The following is a 19,664-nucleotide window of genomic DNA, read 5'->3' as shown; positions in this document are numbered from 1 at the left end:
TATGTACACTTGATTTATGGGTGCTGTTTTTATTCTGAAATCAACCAAAATGGCAAAAATAGAAATAAAAACAGGTAACTCCCACCATTTATATAGATAGATGTGGTCTTAGTTATCTACAGCACCTATTTACAATCTCTTAAAAGTGCTTCTTTTGTGATGGCATCCATCATGGAAATTTTAAACATCAAATAAAAGTTCATAAGACATTAAGCAAGGAGATGTCAGCAAATGCATTTCTTTGTTTGATCTTCATCAGCTCACAATAGCAGCTTAATTCTAGATATATTTTACCTGGTGCATGCCTCATATCTGACTCCAGAATACTTTGCTATACTGAGAAGTTGATGATCATCTCAATGACTGCAGAGTGGACACATCCTGGGCTTAAATTGATTGTAAAGTACCTTAAGATGAACTGAATCCTGTTTACAAAACAATGTTTTCTGTACATGACTAATTTTTCACACTGTGGAATAATATTGTCTTTCCGTTGTGGCACTATAACACATGCTAGTATGTTCCAGACCAGCAAAAAATGCTTACAGACAAAGACACAAATAGCTGGTAATCGTTTTTTTTTTATTATTATAGTTCCATTTATACAGATCCTTAGAGACAAATAGGTCCTGCATGAGAAAAATATGTCTCCTTTTTCAGATATATTCTCTTGGGTATATCATCAAACTCAGACGCTCACGGAATCACACTATATAAGTACTGTAGAATAAAAAATATGTTATTTATGCATATATAGTACACTTCAAGACAACCTCACATTTTTTTCAAACTTACATCCTGTACATATTGCATCTACCACATCAGCAAAATCTGTCATACACTTACTTCTAATGTCAATCACTGCATTTCTCATGTAATCTATTTCATAGTCAGAGATAACAGTCACTGTTAAAGAGGTTGAATTTATAATCAAAAGTTCTTTTAAGCAGCACTAAAGATTTTAACAATGAGCCCAAAAAAATCTATTCACCAACTCCTTGCCTGTATATCAAATACAGGTCAGTTACATTCAATATACTTGGGGTTTTAGTGCAGCTGGGATGACTTCTCAGCCTTTCTGGGAGTGGTTTAATTCATTAAGTTTACAACTTCAAAAACAGATGTCAGAAAAGACTTTCAGGGAAGCAGATTGTCGCTCTGACAGTTAAGTGCTTTAAAAGGAACAGACATGTTAGCTTGCTTCTTGAAGAAAAAAAGTTTTGTTTATACCAAAACACTGAGGTTAAATACAAAAAATATTCATATGATACTAGACACACATAGAGAAAGTAAACAGCTCCCATTCATTAGCAACACTTCCACATTTTTGAGCTAGTACAGTGACTGCAGTTAGATTACAGCTCCAGTCCAGATGAGGTACAGTATGTGGGTAACTTAACAATTAAACACTAGATTTTCTTGTTTTCCCCTTATTTTCACCAAACAGAATGACTGGCATGCAATTAACTAACTAATTGACAGTTTTGCAGATTTTTTTCTTCAAACATTCAATCATGAAGAAATATGTCTTCATTTAACATTTCATCATTTTGCAAAAGCATGCCACATTTATTTTCCAGAGCTTGAACAAACATAGCTGTCCAAATGTATTAAAAACATCCTCTACAGTAAAGGAAAAGGCCAATAAATAAATGCTGAGTCATTGTTATATTCAGTCCGCTTGCGTTTGACTGTTTGTAGATTTTTTTTAGAGGAGATCCTTACATTAATTCCTCCTGACCTCAGGTACAACTTTAAAATGGATAGAAATGTATTAAATAAATAATTATAATACAAATACAATGTCACATCAAACATTGTCCACACCTAGACTAGGCCTTCAATACAGCAGTTACAATAATAAAATTTTCACATTGTTTGGTAGAACACATCAAAAACACAAACAAGACACAAAAACAAACAAACAAAACATCCAGTGTCGATTAATTCAGACATTTCCCATTTGATTTCTGAAGAGCTCTTCAGAACGGATCGTTTTTGTCTGCAGTGGATTCTGACGTACTATAGAGACCGTTGATGTTGAGATTACAGCTGCAATGTTTTTTGGTTTGATAGCAAACAAACTGGTAAGTTGTGCACACTTATCACATGCTACGTTGGTTCTCTCTTGTCTCTTCAGAGGATACGGTTCAAGTACAAACATGTGCCTCAGCTTCCTTAAAAAGAATAAAAGTTCTGGATATAAGGCAGAAAAAAACAAACTCAAGTCAGTGGAATATAGTGATACATTGCACATTTCAAGAATGTAGGTAATAGAGATATGACTCTCCAGTGTCTACACGGCATACACCCCAGCACAGCCATCAGTTTTTTGGCTCAGTCTGAATGTCTCACATTAAATATTTCTGAGGATAAAAGCTACCATTACACAAATTTCCCAAATAATGCTGCTCTAATTGTCCTCAAGCATCTCATCAGAGGTAACATCATCCTCTTTACAACACATAAGTTAAATAACAGCAAAAATAAATAGGTTTTACTTCCTCCCCCCTCTCTCTGTCATGAAAGTAAAAACAAGTGCTTATATTAACAATCAGGAATTTTCTGACTCAAAACTGGGAATGGTTAGTCTAAAGTGAACCTGAGTCAGAAGGTATCAACAGGGCTGAATTAGTCTATTCGTACATTTTTTTTTAAAGTGACCAAGTTGAGAATGAGCCCTCCATGCTGTTACAGGCTGGAAGGCTGTGCCTGCTGCTGTATCTGTGTGTGGTGGCTTGGCTGAGCCAGCTCGCAGTCTTTAGGTCCCTCCTCCACCCCCCGTGCGTACATGAGGACGAGAGTGACGGTAGCAAATGTAGTTGCATTTACAGGGAAGGCTCGCAGCAGTGTGGAGGTGAGGCCTCGTGTAAACACCATGTAGCCTTCCCTCCTGATGCTCTGTCGCACGCAGTCTGCGATGCTGCTGTACTGATGGACTCCGCCAATCCCGTCTGCTTGGAGCCGTGATTTGATCACATCCACGGGGTAGGTGGAGATCCAGGAGGCGATGCCAGCCATGCCCCCAGCAAACAGCAGCTTGGGGATCATGAAGCGGTCGTCGGGCTCACAGCCCAGGCCGCGTGTCAGCACATCATATGACAAAAAGTACACTCCGAAGCCTGGCGTTTCACGGATAAGTGTGGTGACCATCCCTCTGTTTACACCCCACAGACCCTCCCGGTTGTAGATGCGCAACAAGCAGTCCAGGGAGTTCTTGTACATCTTCTTAGAAGATCTCTTCTCTCCGGTTCCCTGCATTTGCATGCGGGTTTTGGCCAGCTCCATGGGGCAGCAGATGACACACTGGATGGCACCTGCTGCTGCACCAGCAAGGAACTGGTTTGTTGGAGTGTCTTGTCCCAGCAGCCGCATAGTGTTTCCCTGGACACCAAACACTATTGCATTGATGAATGTAAGTCCCATCATGGGGGATCCAATGCCTTTATATAAACCTGATAACTGTGGTAAGGGTGACAGACATGACAAGGTAAAACGTCACCAGGGAGTCATAATAACTTCATATAAACAAAAATAAAATAAAAATCTTATTTTAACCATGTTACAACTGCTTGCCTCTCTTTTGGTGTATTAAAGCAACATTTAAAATGCTCCTTACTATGTCACATGGATAATGTTCACCATATTTGTCCCTCTAAATAAAACTAACTTAAACAAATTATTTTGTTTTCATAATTTGAAAATGCTAGTTAAACCAGTCTGCTTTGTTTTCGGGCAACCACCCACTGAGCTGCCACAATCTGACCTGCCGAAGATTTAAACTGGCACAATTCATTAGCTGTTTCTTGTCTGAGCCGGTAAACAATAAACTCTTGTGACTTAATGCCATTTTCCCAAATGTGATATAATTTAACAAATATGCTCAGAAATTAGATTCAATTCTGAAGGAGAACTCTCTTTATTTTCCTCTTGTGAACTTCTTCCTCTTTGAGTTTTATTTAAAACCATTACATCTTGTGCTGAACTAAAACTAGCAAAAGGGCATGTAGTGCCACCCTCTGGTGACACTTAAATATCTAGTTTATTTGCTTCTAACCAGTCCGTGGAAACGTGTCTGATTTACATAACTTTGTAGCACATTTTTAAACTGCTTCAGATTAGCTTCCCTAGTGAATGAAAGCCAACTTCTGTCAAAAGTCTACAACTACAAAAGAAAACTAGACAACTACTATAACTGTTATTAAGAGATCTACATACTGATTCTTGCCGTATGATGGATTGGAAGCAGTGGAAGGTCCCACGATAAAGTGGCTTATCAATACTCTGGACCTGGAGTCTGACCTGGAAGGGAAGGCAAAAATGTAATGTAATTATTTTTCTTCTGTAAACTGTGTGTGCAGAGAATACAGATTCATACAGAAAGGTCTCGGCACTGCTTACCTTCACGGTGTCAAACGGATGTCCAACCAACACTCCTGCAGCACCTTGGGACAAAAGAACAGCAATGATCATTTAGCATTTTGTTTTAATCAAACTTTAATACAGAATAGGATAGAAGATTTTTTATCATTTTACAGAGGGATGCCATGAAATCAAATGTGCATTTGTACATATATATATATACAAACAACTATTCCAGTCACTGTGCAATAATAAAAGTAAATGAGGAAGCTAAGAATTCTGTGGCAGTAAAACTTCTCTTAATGAGTTAACACTAAAAGTTGACCTCAGTTATCAAAGCAGACCATACCAGACCAGTATGCCAACCAGTGTAAATTTAGAACAGGCTGCTGTGACCTCCAAAAGTTTGCCTTTTCTTATCCAGAGCCAACTCACTGGGCATCAATGCCCTACAAAACTTTCTTTGGCATGCCTCTGAAAGTTATGCAACATGGGCATGTGTAGCACATGCTTGTGTTTTGTTGCCATTTTATACTTCTTTCCTTGGGCTATACTTAAATTAGCTATGAAATAATTTGACTACACGAGCAAAACTTAAATTTTAATTACTATCCCTTTTAAAAATTCCCTTTCAGCAACTACACACATTAGCTATGATGCATCCGTTCGCCAAAAACAGCTTTACTGAGTGGCAGTTGAGTGAGTTGTACTTATAAAAGATGTAATGCAGAAGACCTGCCCTAGAGGAAATGTTTAAAAAGTTTAAGAAATAACTCTGCCTTCTTCCCTTCCATTTAGTACTACAAATATGTCACCTCATAAGTCAGCTATGCTAATCTGTCAGACACTTTGCCATGGTTGTAGATGTGCATTACACTACAATGAACGTGGGGTTGCAGATCAACTTAGGAAATGTTACAAACCGAAAAAAATTCATCTTGATGCATGGCCTTTATTTAGGTTCACTGGATAATCACACATTAAAATGAATCCTCAAACAACTTCTGGTTATAGTGTGTTGAGCTGGTCCAAGCAGAAAAGTTACATTCCAATCCAACTCCTCGTACTATTTTGTCCTTATTTGTTAAGAAACCTACAACTGACACTGTTGCACTGTGCAGACTACAGCCTGAAACAAATGTGTGCAAAATTATGACTTCGTTATATTTTAAAATTACTCAGTTTTTATTATCAACCTTGCTCTGAAAGATCCATGCTTCCTTTGTTTTGGTAAAGCCTTTTTCCATCGGCAAACTCCTCCTCCCCGCTCGTCATCACCTCTTCCCGGAAAATCGCCCGAGTGACGGTAAAGGAGCGGACCCACTGGCTCGCTTGTGTCTCACACAGTAAACAAACATGGCGCACTAATCCTACATAAGCACCTGTCTGCACACGACTCATTTGTAAATAAAAAAAAGAAGCCTATCAGGGCAGAGCCGCCTCTCTAAGCCGGGAAAAGAACACAAGCGGGTGCGTTTAACTCAGCGACAAGCGGTCAATGACCTCAATTCGCCTATGATCTGCGAACCAAAGGCAAGTAGAGGGAGATGTTGCATCATAGTATTAGTTTGAACTAGCAACATTTTTCATTGTTCATATGAACTTACAATCAGCACAATCATCATCTTAAAATCTGAAAGTGTGCTTCCCTAAATTTACACAACCCACATGGTCTATCAGCATGTGATTGGTCTGTGTAGGAGTGTCTGTTTGGTGTGTGGAAACTTCAAACATCCAAACCACCTCAGTGTGAAACACTGGCCTCACTTGTGCAAGAATGTTTTAAATTCTCAACAGGGACGACATGTGACACCAGAGAAGTAAACAAGAGTTGAAGTGCCTAGAAGTTACTATTCCTTTGCAGAACAGACAACTCATGTCTACTTAAAAAGTTATGCTGTGACAGTCTGAGCCAATTTCATTAAATCAAGTCTATTAATATATTTGATATGCTTCAAAAGAAAAAATCTAAATTGTCATGTTGTATGGGTAGAAAATAATCAGCATAGAGAAATATTCCAGGAATGGATTTTACTCTGGCCATATACTGTCCGATGAGCCAGTTAAGGTAACTGTCATTTAGAAACCATCACTTGCAGTATTGTTAAAGAACTGTATTCTCCTATCAGAGAAAGTGGCAGGTGTATTTATCTAGTGACAGTAACAGCTGATATGCAGCCACGGACTTACCTCCGATGCATCCAGCAATGAAGTCCATCACCGCTCTTCAATGTGATGATGCTAAAGCTAACAGAATTGACTCCCAACGACTCTTTGAAACAGTTTTTAGTAGTAACTTCGTCAGTAACCTGACAACCTGCCCCAAGCTATTTAATCTAGTTAATGGCTCTATGCTAGCTGACGCTGTCCGTTAGCTAGCATCACTGGCTAAATAGTTCTGAATACTCAAACACAGATACTAGCAAATATGTTTTCTCTGACCATTCATTCGGCTTGTTCTCTGTTTATTCTGCTAAAACGATCCTGTTGACCTACACGCTCCCCGTATGAACCGCTGTGACGCTTACAGTGAACGCGGACATCATGTCCATTATGGAGGTTTGTGAGGATAGCGAAGTCGCGTGCGTCACAGGAAGCAACTACAAAGGGGCGGCTCTAATTACACCGGCCCCGCATGTAAGAGTGTTGATCCAATCAAAGTGAAGAGAAAACGCCGACACCCCACTCGAGGCTCAATAGTCTTAATTTATTGGCCACCGAGTATCGAAATGCGTGTTGGGACGCCGTGATGTTTTGAATTTGGTTACAAGGGAGTGTCTACAAAGTTATACCCGTGCATAGATGTTTTTCAGCGGATTGTATGTAAGTTTATAGGCAGCATTTATGAAAATAATTATAATTATTATTCAGAACTAAAGCATTGTCTTTATAATTTAAGTTAATTTTCTTTCATCACCAATTTAGGCATACGGAACAAGTTCAGTACACAACATGTACCTTTCGGCAATGTTCGGATAAAGTCGTAGCCCCAGTCGAAGCCGTTCTTCGGTAACGCTCTGCTGCGGCACGTCATGTAACAACACACTCAAGGTTACTGATCGAGGGAAAGAATGGATCCACATCTAAAAAACATCCGTGGGTCAGTCACCATATGACAGGATGCATCTTGTTGATTTCGTGTCTGGATCACTTGGAGGTAATAGACAACTACAATCTTTTAACTTCAGCACTTGGCTGTAGTTGCTAAAGTTAGCTGTTATAGGTGTACGGTGCTATAATTGTATAACAGATGACAATATTAGACTAAAGTACAATGCGTGTTTCATTGCAAATGATATAGCTTGAGCTGGTGTTACAACGCATGTCTGACATAAAAACGTAAATCCATTCATTATATGCCATGTTCAAGTTCAAATTCTAGTTCATTATATGCCATGTTTTCAGTTATTATTATTATTATTATTATTATTATTAGTTTCTTTCTGAATAAGTATGAGGATTAGGTATTTAACATATAGTAACATATCTGCCAACTACTCAGTCAGCGTTTCATATGTGTTTAGTCTAAACTGGTGAATTATTTTAATTTCTTTTCAGGGGCACACCTTTTATCCCTGAAAAGATGGTTGTTTTCACCCAAAGCAATTTCAGATGTTCAACTCAAGCCAAAAAGCCCAGTGATGTGTCTTAAAAATGTGTCTTTTACCTAAAACAAATACTTTTCCAATTATATTTTACAAAAGCAGTAAATTTTTATGTTGAACCTGTATATTACATCAACATAATTAAAAGTTTAGCAGTCAAACACCATAACCCTGACTATCGCTATCTTTGTGTTGTCCTTGATGTTTTTTTCTTTTCTTTGAAAACACACAGGAGCATGTGGAGTTGCAGTGGGATATCCTCTGGACACTGTGAAGGTAAAGACCTGAGTCTATAACTGCATCTCTTGAGTTATATTTTTACATGATGTTCAATCTCTTCAGGTCCGGATCCAAACTCAGAAACAGTTCACTGGAGTGTATCACTGTGCAGTGGAGACGTTTTCAAAAGAGGGGGTAAGTGGAACCTGATGAAATCTGTCCCTTTTTGTGTGTGTGTGTGTGTGTGTGTGTGTATAACCGCTTAAATTTTTGCAAATGTTTCTCATGAGTTAAGTAAAAAAAAAAAAAACTGCTGTCAGAAAGAATCCTAAACGGCTTGGAGAAGAGATGCTTGACAGAGTCCAGTCAGGGTAACATAATGGTGGAAAAGTGTCATATTTACCACTTGTAGGTTGTTGGTACAAACCAGAATAGAGCTGGACCTCCTAACCAGCCTGTAATGACAGCAAAAATTATTCCATTGCCAGATTAACAGAAAACCTGTCACGTCTACAAGGGTACACGGTATTGTCTACAATTAGCCTCAGCAAGTTCTTGGGGTGTAGAGTCTTTGGCACAGTTGCCATGCAGGATGCTGTTAGGTGTGGTGCTCACTCCTCGCTCTGAAACAGTTTTAAAATAGGTTTAACTGACCTGCTTGGCAGGTCTGAGTGACTGCAGGTGCTTGAATACAGATAAGACTTTACATTTTGCTGCAGGGTTACATTTGTTAGCACTATTGTTATTTTTAGAGTATACAACTTATAGCAGTTGTGTTAATAAATTGGTCAGTGACAAGAATTATAGAAAAAATTTTGAACATATAAATAAACCTCACAGTTGTTACACGCTAGTCACAGAACGACAGCGTAATTTATACAGTTCTGTGCAAGTTGTTTGCTCTTTCAAAAAAATAACTTAGTGAGTAATTTGCAAAATGTACATTTATGAAAAAAAGGAAAAAAAAAAAAGCATTTTAAAAACATCTGGTGTGATCTCAATTTTTGTTTGAAAATTTATCCTTGAAAGTATGTTTTCAAGATACTTGACAAATATGTTGTTCCAAACAACCCGGACAGCTTTAACTTAAAGTCCCTTTAACTGTTGCACAGTTTAGTCAATTTTAAAGTAAATTTTCACATAATGGAACTTTTCAGTCACTAATAAAAACATAAATAGATATAATAGTTATTATTATAATAATTAGGATTATTTAGACTTGTATGTTATTGGTTCACTTGCATCTCTTATACTGTAGTAAACAAACACGGTGTACTAATCTTTTATAAGTACCTGTCTGCACATGACTCATTTGTAAATAAAAAAAACCTGTCAGGGTGGAGCCGCCTCTCTAAGCCGGTAAAAGAACACAAGCGGGTGTGTTTAACTCAGCGACAAGCGGTCATTGACCTCAATTTAATTGTGATCTGTGAACAAAATGAAAGTAGAGGAAGATGTTGCATTATAGTATTAGTTTGAATAAGAAACCTTTTCTGTTCATGTGTACCTACAGTCACTAAAACGTGAAACAAACTTATGCTCTGAGCTGAGAACCATCATCACCTTAAAATCTGACAGTGTGCTTCCCTGAGTTTAGACAACCCACGTGGTCTTTGCCATCACTTACTGTTAAAACAGCATGGGATTGGTCTATGTAGGCGTGTATACTGGTTCATGCTGTCTGTTTGGTGTGTAGAAACTTCAAACATCCAAACCATCCCAGTGTGAAACATTGACCTCACTTGGGCAGGAATGTTTTCAGTTCTCAGCAGGGAAGACATGTGACACCAGAGAAGTAAACATACAGTAGGTTTGAAGTACCTAAATATTCCTAAATATAAAGATTCTAAATAGAATAGACTCTTAGTTCGTTATCAAACAGGGATAATTCCATCAGTAACCTGACAGTAACTTGGATCCCTAATATTCCCTCTGTAAAACACAGGGAACCCATGTAGCCTCATTAGATCTGAGTAAACCTGTACCATGCTGCTTTAAGATTTATTACCGGGTATAAATCACAAACATCGTAATACACTGTATACTAATGTTGGTTGGCTGTCCCTGTCTGCTCGCAGGCTTTTTCACTGGTACACATTTGTCTATAAAGCTGTTATTGGAGAGGTCCCTTCATACCTTTGCTTTTACTATACATTCAAACAAAACCCATCTCACAATATACGCTCCCGGGTCTGTCTATCTCCCTCAGTGCTCAGAACATGCACAGAGTTTCCCTTTACTTGGAGCGGGCTTCAAAAACAGTCAAGCTTCAGACCCTTGTTAGCCTTCCTAAGTTTAGACATGTTGATGGGAAATTTTGAATCATGCTGCATGATGTGCTTTGACCTGGTGAATGGTCTTTGTTTTGATGTTGTTTTAGTGTCTCAAGCACGTTTTAATATTGTTGGGTATAATATAATGTATTCGCCTGTGTAAGCAACCTCTTGTTTGTGTTATTGCCATCATATCAGCAGAAATACTTCATATCCAGTGTGCAGCACAGTGGTGGAGGGTGATGTTTTGGATTTGTTTTGCATTCATGGGACCCAGACACCTTGCGTTTATTAAATCGACCATGATCTCCTCTGCATACCAAGTATACTTGAGTCATATTTGCTGCCAGCAATGGTGTAAAGAAAAGAGACACAAAATTACTTTCTTTATTTTACATGACTGTCCATTCATACTGCTCATCTTTGCTTTGTATTTGGACTTGAATCCCAGTTTGTCATTGATTTAAACTCAACCCAATTTAATTATTAAAACATATAGTAAACAAGAAAAAAGTGTTGTCTTTTGTTCCATCAGGTGCATGGATTCTTCAAAGGCATGTCCTTACCCATGGCCACAGTCTCTATGACTTCCTCAGTGGTCTTTGGCACATATAGGAACTGCCTGCAGTGTCTGAAGCAGGCTCGAGGAGCTGACTGGGGACCAAACACCAAACTGGAAATCTTCCTGTCTGGAATGGTTGGTGGTGTTGCTCAGGTAGCAGACTCATAGTTTGATGTACTTAATTTTTTTCCAGGAAGTTGTGTATACTATTTACATCCATGTGTAGAATTTCCCTTTTATCACCAAATGTTTGACTTGATAGCTTTAGCTATATTTTTGACTATTCTGAGATAACTGCCTCTGAGTCTTACCTACCTGCCATCCAACAGATATCAGTGATGTCGCCAGGTGACATCGTGAAAGTCCGTTTGCAGTGTCAGACAGAGTCCAAGCGAGGAGGAGCCAGCATGCCTAAACCAAAGTACCATGGTCCAGTTCACTGTCTGCTGAGCATAATCAAACAGGAAGGCTTCATGGGGCTCTACAGAGGAGCCCTGCCGCTCATGCTAAGAGATGGACCCTCATACGCTACGTATTTTTTGACTTACACCACCATCTGCGAATGGCTATCAGATGGCAGCAAGACAAAAGCAGGTGGGTGAAGGAGGGGGAAAGGGTCAATGTCTTCTTGCAGCCTGATCTTTTTCGGCTCCTAATTATGTGTTTTTTATTCTTGTAAAATATCAGAGAAACATGACAGAATTCCTGACAGTGATTTTAAGTGTTTCCTGACCTATTAGCTTAGTTTTGCTTTAAAGAAGGAGTACGTTTCACATTTTACAAAGAATCTTTCAGAACTCTTAATAATAATAAAAAAAAGTAATACATCATGGTCGACTTCTTCTCATTTCCATCAGATTGGAGTGGTGTGATGCTGGCGGGGGGAATAGCTGGAATGGCAGGCTGGACTGTGGGAACACCGATGGACGTGATAAAAGCCCGCCTGCAGATGGACGGGGCGCGGGAGACAAAGCGATATAAGGGCTTTTTCCACTGCATCGCTGAGACTGTGAAGGTGGAGGGAGCCGGGGTTTTCTTCAGGAGTTTAGGTGTCAACTGTTTGCGTGCATTCCCAGTAAACATGGTGGTTTTTTTCACATACGAGGTTCTCACCAGGTTTCTCCAACCCACACCTGAAAATGTGGAGCCAACCTCGTTTAGGGTTTGAATAGCATCAGTGCTTTTGGTTGCAGTATCTCATATACAGCTCTTAAAGAGTGATTGTTTCTGCTGTTGTTTTTGTAGCTGTTCAATATAATCCATTTATATAAAAACATCAGATAATATAACCTTATCTGCACAAAGGAACAAGCTTTGCCAGTACAAGATTGTAATGGAATGTCTTTCACCACTAGATGGCGCCACTGACCAGCTTGTCACATTTTATTCTTGCTGTGTTCGTACAAGAAAACAGTCTTAATGACTGTTGATTATTTACAAAAGAAAACCTCCGTTATTTGAGGCTACTTGAACTTAAGCCACATTTGACTTCATATGAGACCATTTTAAGGTCTTTTTAAGGTCTCATATGAATTTGGTTTTTATTAGAATTGTGTAAAAGAAAAAAGGAGTTGATGTTACACTGTCTTCCATGTTTGTGCACAGGACTACTATAAGTGCTGCTGTTATAAATGAGGCTGAAAGCTTTGAAGCACTTGCTGGGTAATTGTAACATGGAGCTTATTTATGAACCAGTTTGACTGTTTAAAATGTTTATTTACTCATTATATACAAGACATATCAACTGCTGTATGACTTTGTTTTACAGGCCTGGGAAATTTGCAGAGTCATGGTCAAACAAGGGAATTTATGTGAATGCAATTTATTGTAATTTATTTTTCGAATTATGAAAATAATGCTCATTGTGCCTTCTGTTAATAAAAGTTGAAAATATATTTTAATTGTATTTTAACTCATGCATGATAATTAGCTCCATAAAAAGAACTTACAAGAAACTTATTGCAAGACTGATAACTGATAATAAATTGGCATAAATATAAGCATGCATGTCCCTGCAATGGGCCGGTGGTCTTTTTATGATGTACCCTGCTTCTTCCAGCTAGGATAGGCTCCAGCCCCCGCCTCAGAATAAAGCGTGCATAGAAAATTGATAGGTGATTGAATTTCAGTTAACTTTCAAATGAACAAAAACTTCATACAATACTAAAAGAACAAAATCAAAGAAAAGATAAAATGTCTAAGAAAAGAGAACTTTTTCTCAATTCCTCTTTATTTAAACATCTCATTTTTATCTGGTGCTTTGTAATAAAACGTGTACTAAGTAGCAGCATGATTAACATATTTCTAAGTTTTACCATTAATAATTTGAATATGTAATGTATATGATTTTAAATTGTATTAATTAGTATGTTATAAATAATTAAAGGGTCAAGTTATTTATTTATTTTTAATACTTAAATGACATTTTAGTCCACTAGTAGCAGCTATCATGAGGCATTAAAGTATTTATGCCTTTCTGTTTTAGTACCATTGTAACTGCCATTGAAGCTAACAAAGTGGCTTTTCTTCTGCTGTACAGCAAAATTAGAATTTGAATTAATGTGTTTGACACCATGATCATATGATTTGTGCTGTCCCAAAGGCCTCTGTTTAGAAAACCACTCGCATCCCATTTAAATGACAAATTTATAACTTGGAGGAAACTGCACGAATAAGCAAGAAAAAAATCTGAATAAATAAATCTAAACTAAATAAACACCTAAATGCATGCAAAACATTTTTTACTGAGCAGATAAAAACGTTTTCTGTGGAGTTAAAGTGCCATCTAGTGTTTACAGCTTGATAGCATCCTCCAAATCAGTGCCTGCAGACATACTTAGCTACACGACTGTATAACTTTTAAAAGCTTAGTTCAAACCAAAGTTGTTTTAGGTAACTATATGGCAGTTATGTAGAATAAAATTATATACATATATATGTGAACTCATATTTCCAGTCGCCAGTGTTCTGTTGCGATTTGAAGACTTGAAGTTTACAATACTGAAAATATGCAGCCTAAACCCCCCTTAACCTCTCTTAGAAAGACTTCCAAGAATCTATGGAGAAGCTTTGGCATGTGATCCAATAGTGCAAATTAAAGACCGCAACTCTCCTGCAGTAAACAAATGAAACAAATGAAGGTGCCTGTTTTTAGTTGTAGAGAAAGGCAAATGAAAAGGAAGGCTGGACTTACATCTTCCCTAATTTCCTAAAAAAATCTCACATGAGTGAAATCCCTTCAAAAAGCTTCTTGAATGCAGCTGCCCCCTTTTTCCATGACCTCCTAAACTGAGTTAGACGGACACACAACACCATTGTTTTATAAAATAATAAGCTCAATCAGATTGTCACACACACTAAAATCAACTGGAATCCTGGAAACATTTTCAAAAGCTGATTTAATGAACTGCCACCACTCCAAACAGCCCACAGGCATCATTACTACAATAACTCCATCTATCTTTGTCACACTCTGCCTTTCAGAACTTGTTGTTTGACCTAACTTCACATAAAATATGAGTTAAAGTAATGATTCCATCTGTTTTGAATGTGTAATTGGCTGAAGATTACTTCAACATGAGAGCACTAAATATCCATTATAAAGAACTCAACTGTAATGATTTAATTGAATGACAGATTTACTCTGTGAATGAGGTGGGGTCATGTTAGGTGAGACCCCATGGTTGCAAGGTCCGTGGCAGGCCTTGTAAACAAGAACAGAAAAACAAGAGCGGGTCTTTTAACATTTTTCTGGCTTGTTATTATGCAAATCCACTTTTACACATGCACAAATCATTAGAAAGACAGCGATGTGTTCATAACTCATAAAGATTACAGTTGGCATCAGTTAATTAAATGCGACCTAAAGGAGCCATTATAAGAAGTTAAGTGTATAGCTCAAAGCCTTTGAACTGCAAGGGTTAAAAGGTTGGTCATGCATTAAAAAGAGCAGGGTTTGCTGAGTTGTTTATTGCAGTTCCAAGCCAGTGCTGGGATCTATAAACCACGCTCTTCCATAATGGAATACTTGCTAAAATTCTAGGAATTGCGCTGTACACTGTGAAACAAGAAAACCATACAATGTGGTCTTTGTTCACTGCTTTAATTAAACCCTCCAATGTCTTTTCTCTTTATGCACCAAAAACCCATAATTGTCAAGCATCCAAAGATCTCATTCCAAAAACTTTGCAGGCTGATTGGTCATGAAATGATTAGAGCCGAGTGACACCTTCTCAGAGTGATTCTCAGTTAATTTGTTGCAGTTTTTTGCTCACATAACGTACAACGCATAACCTTTTTATTTCATTTGTCCGAAAACATGTCCGAAATAAGATTTTTCCTTTCAGAATTATTACCGTTTTTGGCTTTTCAGCCGTGGCAAATGTTTGACTACAAGTTTGATCACTTTGATGCACAAATTAAATCATGAAACAAATTATTATCTAAGTTTTGAATACTGTGTTGGCAGCATTTTTAATAAGTTAATTGGTGGGATGAGTTATTCCACATGACTCATGCAAGAACAGCCTTTTATGTCTTTCTGCTGACCTGGGTTGCCATCGTCAAATTTATTGAGAGGCACATGCTGTGGAACATTGTGCAAAAGAGTAAAATTAAAGCTGAATTATTGTTTTAAAATATAATTTTGAAGAATTTTCAGTGGCTGATAAATGTAATGTTGATGCACATAATAAATCAACAAGCACCATTTGTGTAGGTGAGCCATTAAATGGTGGATGCTGTCAAAAATCTCTGGGAAGTCGCATTTTCTTGTCAGAATCAGTTCTCGGTAACTACCACTTGGACCCCCTTTCACCAGTTGCCGTTTGGGCTATTTTAGGAGCTCTGCGCTCTCCTGCTAGTGACGTGTGCTGCTGGGTAAATTTGCAGCTCCGGCGGCCTGGGCCTGCAACCTCAGATGACATCAATCTGGGGAAGAAAAGGTAGGGTGGGAGGGAGGAGAGGGAAGGGCAAGAGCGAAGATACTGGGTGGAAAGGAATGGAGGGGGAGGATGTGAACAGAAAAGCACTATTACAGGGTAAAACTGGGAAATAAGAGGGGTTTGAGAAGGAAGAGATGCTGTTTGATATGACAAATGATAGGGAAGAACCAAAATAATTAAATAATCTAACTAAAGCAGTTGTGTCCTTTTATATAGAGTTTTAAAGGAAATCTATTCGCTCTGTATGAGAAACATGAAGGATGCTTTCAGTGAGGAATGATGAGTGATCAAGTAGGTGGAGGAGTGGGGGCGCTATTGCTCTTCATACACAACCGGAGTGGGAGCGGGCAAACTGAATAAATCCTTCTGATGCTCAGTTTAAATTCTGTCTTAAAATACTTTAATCAATGTGATTGTGTTGAATTTTTCAAGATTCTTGCAGCAAATCTTGAGGACCAAAGAAACATTTTTTTTTACCACTGCAAATAAAATTAAACTTCAAGATTTTTTCTAAATCAAAGGTGTCCGCTGGAAAACTCATTGTATTAGCCAAACAGCAAATTGAGACTATTGTCTTAGTCCATAAACCAAACCTTCATTTGGGGTTAATGAATTCAAGCATCATGCTTTTTTTGTTGGTAAAAGAAAAAAAAAAAAAATACATATTTACTAAAACTTTACAGAAGCTGTGCTGGTAGAAGAAGGGAATTTGTGAAACACCTGGCAGATTTGTCCCCAGCGATCCCAGTGCTATTCAATGAGAGGACAAGTCAGAGCATGAAAGTGCAGATGTAAAAGAAGCAGCTGCTGACAAATATGGTGGAAAGTACATGTACTCAGGTCAGGTGCTGAAGAAGTTTTGAGATATTTTGTACTATTTATTTTTCTTGACTAATTCCTCTTCAGTACTTTTCTGTGGGGTTGGTGGTTTGTACTGTTACCTCACAGCAAGAGGGTTTGAACCTCAGCTGGAACATTTCTGTGTGGGATTGCATCACATCCACCCACCCATCCATCCACCCATCCATCCATCCTTCCATCGTCTATACCTGCGACTTCCATCTACTAAATTACAGCTGTTTATTATTCTGATGATATTACCATTTTCTTTAAATTTTGGGCTGTAAATTTAATTTAACTGCACATTACAAACTGTAATGAAAAAAAATAAAAATACTTTTAAAAATCCACTGTTAATTTTACAGCAGTTAATGATTCTGCCTACTCCACAGTTAAATCTCTTACTTTACTAAGATAACTTGTTTATTAAAGTTTTTCACATAAATGTGTTTCAAAGTAGTACCCCCTTCCTAAAGACAAACCTTTTAAAATGCACTGCTTAAAAAGTTGTTGGGCCAGAAAATATAAAAATACTCAGGGGAAATAAGATGAAAATGTTTATGAAAACAGATCAAAACTTGACCTACAAAGACCAAACTATATTTTAGAGGGTTTCTCTTTACTTCTGTAGGATATGTAGCTTTTCCCCATAAGGTTATGTGGTTGGTATGATGTCCGTGTCTACTACTTAACAGGATTGATCAAAAGATTGCCATCAAGATTTTAGCAGAATTGGGGCATGGTCCAACTTATCTGTATTCAAAGTTAATCCAGATCTGAATCCAGAATTTTCTTTTATTTAGTTTTGTTGGAGGTATCCAGAAAGCAGACACATCTGGGTCACATTGGGCCTAATCCAGGTCAGTTTTGGCACATGGCCCAGTTACAGTCCACATTTAGCCACATATTCTTTGCTGTCTAGGTATACAGTCTTGGGCTGTTCTTGTTCTGTGTGTGTAAAAGGTCTACACAGTTTAAAAAAAACAAACAGAGTTTATTTAGATTATAAATGTCAAACTACAAATTCATTGCAGATAACAGTGTATAATGTAACATAATGTAATGAATGCTTAAACGTAAACATTTAAAAATAAATAAATAAGATATATATATATATATATATATACTACTGTTCAAAAGTTTGGGGTCACTTCCCTATTGAATCCCATGGCAAAGTGACCCCAAACTTTTGAAAAGTAGTATATATATATATATATATATATATATATATATCAGCAAAAAACATTCCTGAATAAAATAGTTTTCAACTGCTTTTTTAAAGAGTCCACGTAGTCGACCACACACAGGGACAGGGGCAAGTCATTCTAGAGTATGAGGCTACAGCCTGAAAAACCTTTTAAAACAGGTCTTTGGGACCTTCAGGAGGCTCTGGCCTGAAGACCGAAGGGTGATGATATTAATTGTTTTATGCAGACGATATAATAGTAATAATAAAAATTACTACCAATGCTACTAATATGCCACTATATAAAAATAATGTAATTACAAAACACTTATTGCCATTATCACCGTCATCATCTGTAAATCATCAATACTAATGCAAAATCATTATGCTCTGCGTATCAAGGAGCACATTCATGAGGCTAAATACAGCAGAAGAGATCACGTGATTATTTGAAACAAAAGGAGTTTGGGATACTATGTATGACAAACTGGAGAGATCAAGGCTATGTGACAAAAAGGACAGGTTTCAAATGATTCAAGATTCACATGCTCTAATATTCCTTTCATTCAAGCCATAACAGCGATTATGTTAATCAGAGTAAATCAGGGTGATGCAGACTTTGCACTAAATCTGATTAAGTTGGCCTTGTTGAGCTTCTGAACCTAAAACCAGACAACCCACAGGACTATGCAGACAGTGAAGGTAACAACACTCATATTTATGGTCAAAAATAATTTTGCTTTCTCAACATTTGCCACAGAGGCAGGACCTACAGCGTTATTACCCTCTAGAGTTACAGTAATGGGCACAGGGCGTCATATGAAAGTGAATTGAATCTGTAATGGCTTACAGAGAAAGTAAGCGAAAAGTGGTGAGAAAACATATAAAAATGACTAACCTTTTTACACAAAAAGACTTCAAGCAAGCATAGAGATTTACAACTGAAAGAAATACAGTATGAAGCAAAAGCACAGGAAGAACAACAGAAGCTATGTAAAAGGAAAATAAGTGATGGAGAGTTTTACGGCATCACTCTGGCAGCCTGGTGTAATGGTGCATGGTTTAGACCAGGTCAGCCATGCACAACAGATTTTTTTTCCATGTTCCATGTGAAACCATCTTAAACACACCCCCAAAGCTAAAAAAAAAAAAGACCCGTTTTAGTGCTTTGTTCATTAAGAACTTGATTTATGTAGGATTTTTTAAGGAAGCTGAGAGTAGGGGTAGACCATTTTTTTCTCTCTCTCTCACTATCTAGCGATAATGAGGGACATTTTCTCATGAAAGGATAATTTATCTTGTTATATCAGTGATATCTGTGAACTTTGCATGTTCTCCAACTATGCATGGGTTCTCCCCCAGCTTCTTTCCATAGTCCAAACACATGCATATTAGGCTGATTTGAGTTTCTAAAGTCTTGCTTGTAGTGAGTGTGAGTCCGATTGAATCTGTGTTGATTCTGTAATGGCCTAGAAACAGCTTCAGCCCCCTTGTGACCTTGCATTTAAATAATTAGTTTGTTTTCTCCAGATAACGAAATAAACAAGATAACTTATCTCATTATCACAAGGAAACGGTGTTAAAATAACTTGCAAGCTCGGCCTTTCTTAGCTTCCATATTTTTTAACTCTTGCTTGCAAGACTTGTTAGTAGCATGCCTAATATAGCTGGTCA

At 37.7% G+C, this 19,664-nt stretch overlaps 2 protein-coding genes across 3 annotated transcripts; one reads left to right on the top strand and one right to left on the bottom strand.

Annotated features, from left to right (window-relative positions):
* Positions 1-565: 565 nt before the first annotated feature.
* Positions 566-6,974, bottom strand: LOC121633703 (mitochondrial basic amino acids transporter-like). Its single transcript, XM_041975888.1, has 4 exons — positions 6,553-6,974; positions 4,402-4,445; positions 4,219-4,302; positions 566-3,462 (listed from the first exon to the last, which is right to left on the bottom strand). Exons 1-4 carry the CDS (start codon positions 6,578-6,580, stop codon positions 2,692-2,694), a joined length of 927 nt encoding a protein of 308 aa, XP_041831822.1. The 5' UTR covers positions 6,581-6,974; the 3' UTR covers positions 566-2,691.
* Positions 6,975-7,063: 89 nt separating this feature from the next.
* slc25a47a (solute carrier family 25 member 47a) lies at positions 7,064-12,916 on the top strand. Of its 2 annotated transcripts, none has more exons than XM_041975889.1 (7): positions 7,064-7,185; positions 7,288-7,519; positions 8,200-8,243; positions 8,310-8,381; positions 10,995-11,174; positions 11,351-11,615; positions 11,879-12,916. In XM_041975889.1, the coding sequence occupies exons 2-7, from the start codon at positions 7,483-7,485 to the stop codon at positions 12,187-12,189; spliced, it is 909 nt and encodes a 302-aa protein (XP_041831823.1). In that variant the 5' UTR covers positions 7,064-7,185; positions 7,288-7,482; the 3' UTR covers positions 12,190-12,916. The 2 variants fall into 2 exon arrangements, with proteins under 2 accessions (XP_041831823.1, XP_041831824.1); XM_041975890.1 differs by having other exon boundaries at positions 7,170-7,185; positions 7,262-7,519.
* Positions 12,917-19,664: the final 6,748 nt, after the last annotated feature.

This window comes from Melanotaenia boesemani, chromosome 22, assembly GCF_017639745.1.
Source record: "Melanotaenia boesemani isolate fMelBoe1 chromosome 22, fMelBoe1.pri, whole genome shotgun sequence".
In the NCBI taxonomy this organism is placed as follows: domain Eukaryota; kingdom Metazoa; phylum Chordata; class Actinopteri; order Atheriniformes; family Melanotaeniidae; genus Melanotaenia; species Melanotaenia boesemani.
This window is presented reverse-complemented; position numbering and strand designations above follow the sequence as displayed.